This window comes from Uranotaenia lowii, chromosome 2 (genome assembly GCF_029784155.1).
Source record: "Uranotaenia lowii strain MFRU-FL chromosome 2, ASM2978415v1, whole genome shotgun sequence".
Classification (NCBI taxonomy): Eukaryota; Metazoa; Arthropoda; class Insecta; order Diptera; family Culicidae; genus Uranotaenia; species Uranotaenia lowii.
Genome location: NC_073692.1, coordinates 156,832,581 through 156,847,648, shown reverse-complemented (window position 1 = coordinate 156,847,648; position 15,068 = coordinate 156,832,581). Strand labels below are relative to the sequence as shown.

Here is a 15,068-nt window from a genome sequence, read left to right as displayed (position 1 = left end):
ATCCCGAATGTAACGATGAATTGAACAGAAAAGTCAAAGGACGTACCAGCTCATTGCAGCAAGCCTTTAAAAATCTGTTTGGTATTCCATCAGGACCAGATGGTTTACCTGCATCTAGCCTTTCCAAACCAAATATCGTGTATGACAGGATCGATGGGCATCATTATTGGACCAGAATTTTCCGTTGTTTGATAGTTCGTTATGAAAAACTCAGCAAAAAGCTGCGCTGTATTTTGTGAATTCATCGACATATTGTTTTGATACTTCACGTTCATAAATTTTCTTCTATTCTTCTTTTTCGAGTTAACAAATTTCCAAAATTGCTTTGGGTTGGACTTAATTTCCCGTTCGACTCTCGCAATGTAAGCCGGGTAAGCCTCTCGGTGGGCCTCTTTGAAGAGGCCGAGGATCATTTTGTATTTTTTTGATAATCCTGTAAATGGCTTCTCTTCATTCGATTGTATGACTTCTTTTTCTGTTGTGCAAAGCAATGAGGCTTCTATCAAACCACTCGGGAAATTCCCGCTCTGAAAATGTGCGCAATGTTATGACGGGTGCGTGGGCAGAACAAATTTTGTATAACATTTTGTGGAAAATCAACACATTATAATCTTCAAAGCCTATCCCTGGCATACCATCAATGCAAATATTTTGAAAAGCAACGACTGATTTCAAATATTGAACGATAAAAAGCATTTCGTTAATATAATAGCCCATATTTCTGGCATAATTATCAGCCGTTATGAAAATTTCTCGCCATACAATTTTGTACGTTATTTCGTCATGTAGAAATAGGGAAGGCATTTGGTACATCCCAATGCTAGGATAAAATTTAATCCACTCTTAAGTCATGGCAGCCATAGAAACCAAAGCCATCTTTCCAAACTAGGAATTGTTTAAATCTGAACCTGCTCTACGGGATCTTGTCCCAACAGTCAACAATGTTGACTTCGCAGTCAATGGTAAATTAGGATACCCGCAATTTGTTCCAAAAATTCGCAGTTAATCTGTGACCTTAACTTTTCACAAATTTAGAAAATAATGAGCAACACTAAATTTCATAGGTTTATTTCCGTCACATAACCATCTATTGATCGAACTCTAACCAGTCAACACCGAGGTCAACGCCGACGTTACCCAACCTGCGACGGTGCTCAGAATAAGGGACAAAACGGCCGACAGGAATCCGAAACCGGCGGAACCCGTTTGAACTAAGCTGGAAAATGCCGATTGTATCGTCGAAACGATGCTGGTTGTAATGGCCGTGGCATCCTGGGCTAGCAGAGCCGTCCCAGTTGGTCCAACTGGTATAGCCAACGAAACCTAGAGAGGTGTTCAAAATAAAGGTAAATACACAACATAAGGCATACCCCAACTCAAAACGCAATACTTACAGCAAAAATTGCTAGGCAAAATCCTAAACGTATAAACGCTCTCATGTCTGCTGAAGTCGAAAAACTCTTTTCAAATGTTTGATGAAGACTGAGATTTTTGCGAAATCTTCCTATAGCTTAGTTGCCAAAGTGATAAAGTAATTTGGAAGCAAAATCTGTTTTTTTTGTTTATTCAATTGTTTGAAACATATGCAAATTTTATCAATATACATAGTGTGCTACTGTGTGGGGCATACAGCAAATTCAAACTTTTCGATACCACAAACCGAGGAACATCTCAATCTATTTTTAAACATACGCATTTGAGCATTTCAATGAAACTCAATATTATTCTAAGCCGAAATATGTGTATGTCGATTTTCCGTCGAATTCCGTTCAATTTCAATAAATTATTGAATTCTACCTTTGGAGATTCACATTCTTATTTCATACACCCAAAAAGAAGGGTGCAAAATTTCAATGCCGATCGGAGCTAACTATTTGTTGTATGAATTGTATGTATGTTTTTCTACCACCCAGCTAGCAATGCACAGTCGGTAGCAGCGAGCAACTTGTTCTCTATAACTTGACAAAGTTTCATAAACTACATGAACTCAATATGTCTTTGAATGGACTGTTTCAAGGGATGAGAGATGCAAGCAGAGGCATTTGCACATCTGATTTGGGGAAAGGATCAGGATTTTTCCAACGAAAAACCATATTGAAATTATAAAGCTTCTGAATCAAGCCCTTATAAAGAATAGTGCTCCACTGGGTGGGGAGACAAGCCCGTCCTCAAACCACGGTTCATTATATAAAGTTTGCTACATGTAGAACTGCAACAAACTTTTGCTCATATTTTGGCGCTCCTGGTGGACGGATTCGGAACAGATTTTGGCAGCTTCACGTATGCATTTTTGACATTCTGCAAATCGACTGTACTTTGTAAACATGGAAGCCGAAAGAAGGGAAAAAATTGCGTGGTAAGATTTAAATGACGATTAAGAGGAAATCCAATCTGTCAAACCGTGATTTGGCCAGTGAGGAAAATTCAATTCTGGGAAGGAATCAAGTGGTATCGAGCTAGCAAACAGCCAAATCGGACTATATAACAGAATAGTGTGGCCAAATCCGTGCTTGGAAGATATACGCCCAGATGCTAACCAAGTTCGACGGGTTCGATAAGTTCTGACGGACGATGAAACCTATGTCAAGGCTGACTTCTGGCAAATCCCAGACAAAAGCTCGGAGGATGTTCCAGCCAAGTTTAAATTGGTTTATGCCGACAAATTTGCGCGGAAAATTATGATTTGGCAAGGCATTTGCAGCTGTGACAAAAAAAAACGAAAGTTTCCGTTACAAATAAGACAATGATGTCAGAACTATACCAAAAAAGAGTGTCTCCAAAAACGAATTTTGCCGTTTATTCGATCTCACGACCATCCCGTAATGTTTTGTCCAGATTTGGCAAGCTGTCATTACAGCAAAGTCGTTCAAGAGTATGCAGAGAAAGGGTCCAGTTTGTTCCGACAAACCTTAACCCACCCATGAAGAGGAGACTCTAGGCAAAGGGAAAGGTTGTTAAAGACATCAATCACATGAAGAGCTGATGGAATAATATAGCTAAACCGATGGACAAAGAAGGTGTGCGCCGCCCAATGAGCCGTGTTACAGGAAAAATTCAAGAATTCCTTCGAAACTGTGACGAATAATTTAATCCTTATTGTAAGAAAACGCTACATTTGTATAAAAAAGTTCTTGAATTCAATAACAAATAACTGAAATACAGCCAATTGTTTTTGTTCCAATTCAACCGGAGGCAAGCTTTATGCCGGCGATTGTTTCCATCCCCTTTTATCTTGTAATGGGATAGGAAGTGACATGAAAACGATTTTATTTTGTTTCTTCGTTGAAATTTTGAAAACTCATGATTGGAAAACAGATTTTTTGGTGTAAACTTCATTCTAAGTACCAAATAAGGTAAAATTAAAAGAATTGTAAATAAAAAAAACATTTGTGTTTTTTAAACAAAAAATATTTAAAAAAAAAAACACTCACCTCTGTTCATCCACGTGCACACAATCTTCGGGCCGTTCCTCGGTGCACCGGGGGACGAATTTGGCCTCCAGAATGGCCACTCTAGACTCCAGACTGGCACAAGTTAGTCGAATTTCGGTGTCGTAACATCCCCACTCCTCGATGACTTCTGTTAAATGTGTGGGGTTGAAAGCAGGTCGCCACCATGTGTGATGTCATCCCATCATCAATCGATTCCGATCCGGCAGATATCGAACAGCCAAACAGCAGCATCCACCATGGCAGATAAGAATAAAACCGAAAAAGAGAAAGAAAATTGACTTTAGTTTTACCAGGGTAGGTACGTCATGACGGGCAGTGTTGAAAGGATTAAATGGTTTATTGCGATGAGTTTTTGGCCCCATCAAGGACCATGACAAACGGTCGATTATATTAGAAAGAGTGCCCCCTATTGGGAGGATACTGTTGAAGTTATCTAAAGCAGTATTTGGAAATCAGCTCACAAATCTCCGACAGAATTTATCGTTGGAATGATAAAAGGAAACGGTGATTCGATGAACTTTATCAGTACGCGTTAATCGAAATCGAATGTTGTTATACAGTTTTTCATTAAGAGTTGGTTAAAAAAGGGAAATTGTCTCCGAAACGTAAAAAATAACAAAAATGGTGAAAAGGTTATTTCGTAAGCATCGAGCAGGATCTTCTCGAAAAAATCTCATGATCTGTAAAGCCTTAAACTCATCTTTTGGATTGTTTGAATTGAAGATTTTGTAAATTTCAATAAACCCTAAAAATGTAACATTCTTGAATTTGTATGTTTACACTCAATTCTGCTATGATTTGCTCTACTCTACTACTACTTTATTTTATTCTTTTCTATTCTACTCTACTCTACTCTACTCTACTCTACTCTGCTCTACTCTACTCTACTCTTCTCTACTTTACTCGACTCCACGCTACTCTACTCTACTCTACTCTACTCTACTCTACTCTACTCTACTCTACTCTACTCTACTCTACTCTACTCTACTCTACTCTACTCTACTCTACTCTACTCTACTCTACTCTACTCTACTCTACTCTACTCTACTCTACTCTACTCTACTCTACTCTACTCTACTCTACTCTACTCTACTCTACTCTACTCTACTCTACTCTACTCTACTCTACTCTACTCTACTCTACTCTACTCTACTCTACTCTACTCTACTCTACTCTACTCTACTCTACTCTACTCTACTCTACTCTACTCTACTCTACTCTACTCTACTCTACTCTACTCTACTCTACTCTACTCTACTCTACTCTACTCTACTCTACTCTACTCTACTCTACTCTACTCTGTATTCTGGATCTGCATTCTGGATCTGCATTCTGGATCTGCATTCTGGATCTGCATTCTGGATCTGCATTCTGGATCTGCATTCTGGATCTGCATTCTGGATCTGCATTCTGAATCTGCATTCTGGATCTGCATTCTGGATCTGCATTCTGGATCTGCATTCTGGATCTGCATTCTGAATCTGCATTCTGGATCTGCATTCTGGATCTGCATTCTGGATCTGCATTCTGGATCTGCATTCTGTATCTGCATTCTGTATCTGCATTCTGGATCTGGATTCTGCATTCTGGATCTGGATTCTGCATTCTGGATCTGGATTCTGCATTCTGGATCTGGATTCTGCATTCTGGATCTGGATTCTGCATTCTGGATCTGGATTCTGCATTCTGGATCTGGATTCTGCATTCTGGATCTGGATTCTGCATTCTGGATCTGGATTCTGCATTCTGGATCTGGATTCTGCATTCTGGATTTGGATTCTGCATTAAGAGTCTGAATTCTGAATTAAGAGTCTGAATTCTTAATAATGAGTCTGAGTTCTGAATTATGAGTCTGAGTTCTGAATTATGAGTCTGAGTTCTGAATTATGAGTCTGAGTTCTGAATTATGAGTCTGAGTTCTGAATTCTGAATGAAGTCAGAGTTCTGAATTCTGAGTGAAGTCAGAGTTCTGAATTCTGAGTGAAGTCAGAGTTCTGAATTCTGAGTGAAGTCAGAGTTCTGAATTCTGAGTGAAATCAGAGTTCTGAATTCTGAGTGAAGTCAGAGTTCTGAATTCTGAGTGAATTCTGAGACTGAACTCTGAATTCTGAGTAAAAAGTAAATATAAGAATTTTTTTGTTTTTAAATAAAAAATAAAAAAGAAAACTCTGAATTCTGTGTTTAAAATCAGAATTCTGAGTCTGGAATTCGGAATCGCAGAAGCACTTTTAAGTTACGTTATTTTTGTAAAATCATTCAAACAATTATAAACCACGCTCCTTCGTTCGCACGATCCGTAGAAAAGCTACGAATATATGAACCGTAAAATTGGCACGGAAACACTAGTGGCGGAAAGTGAAAAATGGTTCCGAAGATATTTGCTGTGCCCAACTTTTCTCTCTAGATAGGTATTATTTTTCCCGAACGACTTTTATCTTTTCTTTTCCTTTCATCCACGAGCACAGTTTCCTTTTATTTAGCCCAGTTTTTCTTTCAACCATCATCGGTACGGGGATGCGGGTATCGGGCAAGATGTAGTGACCGTGGCCGTGGTGATTTATGAGGTTAAGCTGGCAAAAGTAACACGGAACATTTTACAGGACAAGTTGGACAGCGGGAACAAGTTTGGTAAGAAATGTGTATATGAATTTACGTCCTTTTCTATACTACTAACAGTAGTAGGTACATAGAATCATTGTATTTTACTTTTTGAAACAGGTGATGTTGAATTGTTCTGACATTTGTTATATCGTTTGCTGAACAAATTTATTACGATTTTCTCTTCGCTTCCGGGTAGCTGTCGCTGAGCTTTGATTGACTGTTCATAGTTTTAACTTGTGGTGGATCCTGGAAAGCTATACAAAGCAATTGAGTTCTATGAGAAATACTTTGTTTGTGTGGCGCACTTGCTGAAAATTACTTTAAATTGTTTGAGTTAGGTTATATTTAACGTTGATTTAACACTTTAACCAGTTTGTTTATTTACATTTCGTTTGCTTTACACCCCTCCCAAGCGGGAAAAACCGTTACAAAATATACGAAAACGCTCGAACTTTTATTAAAATTTAGAAATTTTCCTAGTCTGTAAAACCTTGAATTTACAAAATTTTTCACTCCATGGGAATGTTGAGAAAACAAAAGAGGTGAGCAGCCGTGATGATAAGAAAATTTTATCTGCTCAAGAGGTCCCAAATATTGAACATATTTTTCGCTTTTTGTCGTTTTGTTCCAACCTTGCCTTTAAAAGTTTTAGATTTCTTCTTTTCTACCTAACATAGGATCATGCTTTTGACCAACTCTAGTAATAAATCATAGAATTTCAACATATTGAGGAACAAATCTGAGCTTTATCGACTTTTACTTTACGCTTTTTGTTACCCTGAGCATATCTACTCTGAAATGTGAAATTTATTTTTAAATAATACTATAAGAAATCAAATAAGACACTTCAATTAACTCAAAAATTTGATATCTGCACATTTATTCCATTCTCTGTTGAATACGGCTCAGCGAGTTTCTGGAATCTCTCGTTGAATGTTTTCATGGTTCTTGATGCGATAAAAATATCACAAAAATAAAATTTAGTCAGTTTCCATCAGTCTTCATGTTTTATAGATTAAATAATTAATCAGTCCAGTTTTATAGATATAAGCTAATTATTCAGTTAAAAAATACAATGGTTTTCAAGAAGAAATTCAATCATTTTTTATTTTTCCTTATATTTCCATGCATAAGAAACCAAAAATTTTTATTACTTCAAATGAATCTTAAAATTAGCCTCAATTTAGCTGACATAGTGAAATTTCATTACTCGAACCGAGATAGACACGATTTTTGTACAAAAAAAAACGCTATCTTTTTTAGACCATTTTGTCTTTCAGTTCAATTTTCAGACGCCATAAATTATAATGAATTTCTTTCTTCGTAAATAACATGTAGACATGTAAACATGTAGAAGATTCCAAAATCGTATACTTTATGGAAATCGGTTCAGTAGTTTTGAATATACAGCCTAAATAGTATATAATCCGGGCCTATATGACCCTAACCGGTTAATTGTCCTTTTTTACCGCAAAGGAAGGTTAATGATGACAGCTGTTTGACATGCACGTGGCATTCGTTTTGGCTCAGAGAAGCTTAAAAGCCAATAAAAATGAGAAAATATTCCATTTTACCAAAAATCATCACTTTCGAAGTCTTAGAAAACTTGGATCCATATACTTTTCCGTTCTGGGAAAAAAAAATAAATGTAGCCTTAAATGTAACAAACTTGCCGAGTTTTTTTTAAACTCGTTCCTGAAAATATTTTGATTGATACATCAAATACATCAAATGGCTTTTTGAAGTACAAAAATTGATTGTAATCACAAAATAAAACTTCTGAGAATTTTGCAGCGAAGATGATCCTGGTTAAGATGATAATTTTGGAACACATACAAAGAGAAAAAGAGCTATGTTTGCACTTGCCGGCAATTTCGAAAAAAAAGAATAGATTTTTGATACCAGTATCGTAAATCAGATTTTTATTTCTCAATCATCTTTTAATTAGGTATAAATAACTAGTTCTCAAACTCGAAAATGATAAAATATCAGGAATTTCATGTGAGGTTTTTCATTTGAAATTCAAAAATCATTATTAAAATTTTAGTTCCGATTTACATTTTTCCGTTTTAAATATTTTAAATATTCATGTGATGGTCATATTAATAAAAAAAAATACTGCCTTTGCAAAACAGATTGCACACCTGAATATAAAATATCACGGATTTTAAATTTGAGTTGGAACGTTGAATCTTTAGAGATTCAGAGTCAAGAAGGGATAATCAGTATGGAAAAATGCTTTTTAAAACATGAAAAAAAACATGAAATAGTTACTTTGACAATACACATTTCAATTTAGATCTAAAATGATTTTACGCACAGCAATTATTTAAACTATCCCATTATCAGTCGACTATTTTCTAGGCAACGAGGCAATCGCTCGAATTGAACACTGAACAGAAACCATATTGTCAATATTGTTTCCAGATCTCACACATAATGACAATTTAAATTAAAAATTATAATTCAGTTTCATATTTGACAAAAAAACGGCTGATTATTCCAACTGCAACTGACAAAGACTCTACATTGAAGAATAGTATCAAAAACACAAGAAAACATTTTTTTTTTGGTATTAAAAATACCTTATTTGGGAAGATTATGGCATCCTGAATTCAAGAGGGATGAATCCATCCTTCGGGATGAAAATCCCGAGAAAAAAAAATCCTGATTTTAAATCGTTTGTCATATTTTATCTATCACCTACAGTTTTGGTGCTATGGCTCGTGGAAATTTTAAAATTTACCAATTTCTACTTTAATTAGTCATTTTTACCTGATATTTTTTTTTTAATTTAATTAGAGAGACTTTTAAATTTTTCAGTTAATTCGTCTCTGGATTTCCTTATAAAATAATAAACCTACATAAAAACCTCATACTGATCTAAATCATATAATTATCATTTATTCAATGAAGGGTCAGAGATACAATGTTTTAAAAAAATAATCTCTACAATTTTTTGAAAATTTAACTTTAAGGAACATAACTTCTGACAGCACAAAAGGCCTTTCAAGTATGTTTGCTTCACACCGGGTGATGTTCAGTACATATTTTCTAGCTGAATTAAATTAATTTTATCTTAAAAAATCAATCAGAATGGTAGAAAATGTTAGACCTAACTGACAATAGCTTTTTTTCATTTATTTAGATGTTTCATTTGACAACTGCTTGTCAAAGTTTTTTCATTAGTATGGATAGTTAGATGAACGTGTTTTCAAAAGTTCTTCGAAAAAGGTAAATATAACTAATTGGATATGGTGCTACGAAAGTGTTAGTGTACCCCGTCATGGTTGAATAAAAATCAAGAATAAAAGCTGGAAACTCAAAAAACAATCAATGAAGGTGAAGTTCAAAAAGAATGCTAACTTTTTTGTTTTTCAAATAACCGCTATCATGTATTCGACAAAGTTGTTTATCTGTTCAAAATACATAAGATTGTTGAATATGTCAAAGTCCTATCACATCACCCTGAGGAGTTACAGTCAAAGTTAAAAATATCTCTTGAAAAATCAGGTTTTTGAACCTGACACGTTGTAGATTGGATAAAATGGTTCGCTGACTCTAAAACAAAGTTGTAACATGCCACGATCTACAATTGTTCCATACATTATGGTGGGTTTAAAAGTTGCCCTGTTGAAGCCATGAAAGCATTTGTGATTATTTTTGATGATAAGCAGAACCATTTCCATTTGAAATAAGTCGGGAAATCCGTGGAACTAGTAGAGATTTGAATGATTGAAAATACACTTTTAAATAAAAATTACCCATTTTTCTCATAGAAAAAAAAACGTTGAAAACATTTAATTTATTAATAAAGTGTTGCACTTTTCTTTTATATGTTATTTTTTCTTAAAAGCAATTTAAATTCGATTTTTCAAATCATTTAAACTCCAAAAAATAATGGAACTAATCTGCTAAAATTGATAAGCACTAAATTAGTATTTGATATCATATAAATGAATAATAAAATCGGTTTTTCGCAGTCCCAGCTTTCGAATGGTGCAAAAATTAGCGATGCAAATTTTCGACAGATAAAATCGTTCCATCAGAGAGACCGTGCCTGGTATACAAAAAACGAAAATCATATTATTAACATTTTCTCGCATTGAACACTATAGATTCGCAGATTGAATTTGTATCAAAGGATATCGAAATAAGTTTATAATAAAAATAAATTATTTTTTTTTAAATTTTGTCAATATGTGCCTTTGATTTAGTTCAATGCGATTAATTTGTAGAGAAGGAACAGTCTGAAGCACTTACTATCAGTGTCAACAGCAACCAGTTTTCATATTCCAACTATATTTTAATAAAATTCGTAGAATTGAGACTGCATAAACAGCAATAATTATCAGTCGTTCATTGGCGTGACATTCCGGTTCTAATTATACACACACTAATTCCCTTATCATATTTTCGGCTAAAAAACAGCCTGCAGTACCTATTTTAATGAAAAATCCGTCAACCAATCCATTAATTAGCAAATTCATCACATATCATAGGGTATTTCAGAGTCAAAATGCCCTGTTTTGGCACCATCGGGCTCGATTTATTCTGGGACGTGTAGTCATACCGGTAGGAAAATTTGTAAATATTACTGCTGATTTAGGGAGGGTTGCAAAATCACCTGAACTGAACCGTAACATTCGAACAGCTCACTATCACACATCTGCCTAATTTGAGAGCCTGTGGGTAGGTCGAGCGAAATTTTTCGATATGGCTCAAATGACATTCGACAACATTGCTCAGTGCCTACATGTTGAATTTGAAGAGCAGAGGGCTTTTGTTTAAAGCGATCTGTATTGAAAAAAGAAAAAAAAACAAAAACAATCGAACCATCAATTAAATAAGACCAGCATTGAATATCGATATATGAAGGAACCCAAAAAAACAATGGTTGATAACTCTGCAGAGTTCAGTTCGGAATTAAATTCACAGAGCAGTGCTTTCCCCATAATGCAACCGGAAGTTTCGATCGTCACAAAGAAAGGGAACATACATCCATATAAACAAACAATTAAAAGGTGCCACCTTAATTTGTGCAAAATTGCCGCGCGTACCGGGCAACATTTTCCCTAAAAACAAAGCTAACGAAAATTTTGGCAACCTCTTCTCAGTCGGTTCAAAAAATATGTTATGCGGTGCAGCGCTTTACTGAACGTTACTACCTACTTCCTAGTTGTTTTAATATTTTCAGTCGAATTCGATCGAGGGTTGGCTGGGAGAAAGTTGTCGAAAGAAGTTGTTGCTGCTCCGCCATATGTGCAGCAGTAGCATTCCATAATATAATAATTAATGCAGTTTTCGGAGGGGACTTGCTTCTATACATTTGGGTTGTTCCTGGATTTAACTACCTTTGTAGAATAAAGCTTTCGCCATGGAACAATAAAGTTGTGGTTGTATTTTTTTACTTTTTTTTCGTAGGGAGTATCGCACTTGTCCACCAGTTGTTAACCTGGACTTTGTAAGGACTTTGCAAATCATGGACATTGTTCTTAGTAAAAATATTCGAAATTGAACATTTTCATTTTAATTTGTATAGAGATTAATAATTTACTAATGTAAACAAAAACAAGTAATACAAAAACAACCTCAAAACTTTTATAAACTTGTGTAATTTATTTTTCTATCTAGGTATACGACTATTTATAATTTTTAGAATAAATTGGGAATGAAACTGATGAACTTAATTCATCGGCCTTATCGGTATCACTGATACGGTATCAGCGCGATATATACTGTTCCGAGAATCATGAATATACTTTCTTTCTTAAATGAAAGAAACAATGATTTAAAAAAACATTTCATTCTAAAACATCAGGTATCTGAATAGGGGTAGGCTTAATATCGACACGTTATCCAAACATACGGCAAAATTGTGCTATTTTTACCACTTTAAGTCTATCTTTCTTGAATTTTTCAACACTGTCCGGTGGTTTCATGTATTTCACGGTGTATTTTGTAGAAGGACTTAAAGAAAAAAAAATTCAGTAACGCTAATTTTTGCATCTTTTTCCGGTTCATTTTCACCAAAAGTTAAAATATTTTGTCGGTGACCCCCCATACAAAATATTTTTTTGAACATTTTCCATTTAAATTTTTCAAAAAATAAATATATTTTTGATGTTTTACAATTTTAGAGATGCAAATTCTCTTAGTTTTTACTTTCAATACTTTTAAATTGAACTGGTTACTCAACAATCTCAGTTGAAAAATTATTTCAAACTAGTTACTTAGCTATTAAAATATAAAAAAAAAATTGTAAAAACCTCTTCTAATCCTAAGATATATAAATTGACCGACAAATCCTGTCAGTAGACTGAGAGGATAAAAATATCTGGAATTATAAGAATTATCAAGAATTAATAAGAACCCATATATGAATCCATTAGAATCCATTATCTTTAGATTTTCAAGATTGTGGCAACACTGGAGGGAATTTTATTGAAAAAAGCTCAATGGTTAAGAAAATCAGTTAATACTTGGAACCGCTATAACTTTTTTATGATAACGCTTATCGTGATGAAATCTGGAGTAGAAACGTTTGCTTTAATTTAGGCTTTCAAAAAAAAAGACATTGAATATTGAAAAGTAAACGATACGTTAAAAACTATTTTTGATGAAAAATCACTTTTTATACTTCTTCTGAGTAAAATGTCATTCGCACTCCAGACTCAACGCAAATCGCTACGCAGTTCAATCTGGTTTAAATTTTGCTTGTTACTGTCTTTTGATATAATGATCATTATAAGCCTGGAGTTTTCCTTAACCCTTTTTTTATTATTCTCTAGCCCCATTTTTGTAAACCTGCTGTACACTGAGATTCTTACTTTTGATTCAAAGAGCTAGCATTACTGTTAAGGTTAAACAATCTTAGCTTCTACAGTTTCCAACCTTCTACATTATTTAATAACCTCTTGAATTCTTTGTTTTAAATTGAATTATATAGTTTTCAGAAAATAATTTTATTTTATGGATGAATCTTGTCTAAAATTGTGAAAAATTTCAAAATTTTCCGAAAAAATGCCTTTCAATCTTTTTGTCCATCTTTAATTTACAAAAAATAGCAGTATGATTGGCAAAAGTGAATTGCAAATGATCGATAGCATGCAAGCCTGCAGCGCGCATGATTCATCATATTTAGTTCATCCCTTACTAATTTCAGTTATTCAACTGTACACTGAAGTTCTTCTTCTCCTTTATTATTAAATAGAACATTAATGAAGCATTAATGTTACAGCAAAACACTCATCACTTCTACAATTTTATACTAATTATCTTAAAACTTATAGAAATCATTGGTTTGAATTAACGTTAGAAATCCATGAAAACAAAAAATTGAAATGCATAAATCTGGTCTTACACCGTTGATGAAATTGAAATTTCCTTTGAAAAAAAATCGTTTTTCATCATGTTGTTTATCATGCATTCGAAAATATCAATAGTACTTCAATTCCTAATCAAAAATGAAGTTCAAACGATTGATAGAAAACATAATCACCTTCAATATGAGAAATTTTTTTTTAAATTGTTTTTATGTAGCGGAAGATGTACTGATTTAAGTGCAAGTTTAGCTTTAATTTTTTTCTAAGTTTTAAATTTTAAATTTTATTGAAATCTGGTCTGCTCAGATATGTTTAAATTTAATCAGAGGTTAACAAAATTCAAAATGCCAAAAACGAGTGATACGATCTAAAAAAAAATTTTCTCCTAAATTGCGTAGCCATGTGCATCAGAGCTTGCAAATATTGTGGAATTATTTCAAAGAACAATTAAAAAAAAATAGAAAAGATTTTTAATATTTCGTAAGAAATCAATCAAAGGGTGTATGACTGTTCTTATTCATGTGTCGTCAAATTTCATTTATTGAGAATTAGTTTTCCAAGATAAACACATTTCAATATAAATTAGTTATATTTGGATAACACCAATTATAAGAAGGATATTCAAAATATTAAATTTTAAATAAAATGTTCTTTTGAAATAAGTTTTTTAAAAAATCCAAATACCTTCTCTCCCCGCGTTGATATTTTTTATTGTTTCAGGGTGACAAGAATTTGGATTACAATAAACAAATAATTTGCAATGAATAAAGTTACTATTCCATTGCACTAATTTTACAGATAAAAATTTCTAAATATGGACTACAAATCTTCAAAAAAAAAACTAAACCTATGGGAACTCACCGACCAAATATTTTAATTTTGCTTGAAAATGATTCAGAAAAGGCTAAATTTTCTATTAGAGTTACTGTTTTTTTTTTTTTAATCATCTTCTATAAACACACCGTGATTTCCTCAGATTTGCATTCGTCAAAGTCCAAAAACTTTCGATTGGTCGAAGCTCTGGACAGTTTGGTGGGTTAATTAGTGGTATGAAAAAAAAACCTAGCAAATTGCTTTTGCTGAACCAAATCGAGCAGTCACTTGAAGCAATTGCTGCGGTTGCTATGAATAAAGTTTGTTTTGACAGTTTTTTTCTCTGACAGAATCTTTTACTTTTAGAACAAGCTAGTTTGGTATGAATAAAGCCCAAATCTGAAGCAATTGCTCGACAAATCTCCAAGCAATTGCTTTATTTTCTAAGCTTGCTCGGTAGCAGACTTTTCTAATAAAAAATTCTTTTATAACGTCATAAATTTATAAAATTGGCAATATTGCACTTCAAAACAATTCAAATAGGCATTTTCAACATGGATAAACAAGAAAAAGTGAAACCCCAATTTGTTTTCATATTCTTGGCGTTGTATGGAATGACTCGTCTTACATGAAATTGAACGAATCGAATAGCAAACATTCCAGATTACCAGGAATAGTGGAAGAATTCCTAACTGGCCCGAACTTGCAATAACATTTTAATAATTTTTAGCGATTTTTTTTAAGTTTTAACAATATAAACATTTTTGATTGATTTTAAAGTAGCTAATTTTAATTGATAAAACATTTTGCTTTTCAGGTGAACTAAGTGTTTCTTGCTCACTAGACCAATTGGAATTGTCCTTTCATATATCATATT

At 33.7% G+C, this 15,068-nt stretch overlaps 1 protein-coding gene across 2 annotated transcripts in view; it reads right to left on the bottom strand.

The window, feature by feature from the left end:
• Positions 1 to 15,068, bottom strand: part of LOC129748583 (uncharacterized) — a 443,445-nt gene that overhangs the window by 419,155 nt on the left and 9,222 nt on the right. For both annotated transcript variants that reach the window (XM_055743241.1, XM_055743239.1), the window contains exon 2: positions 3,432 to 3,579. In XM_055743241.1, coding sequence (XP_055599216.1) covers positions 3,432 to 3,579 — 148 coding nt within the window. The remainder of the gene's footprint in view (positions 1 to 3,431; positions 3,580 to 15,068) is intronic.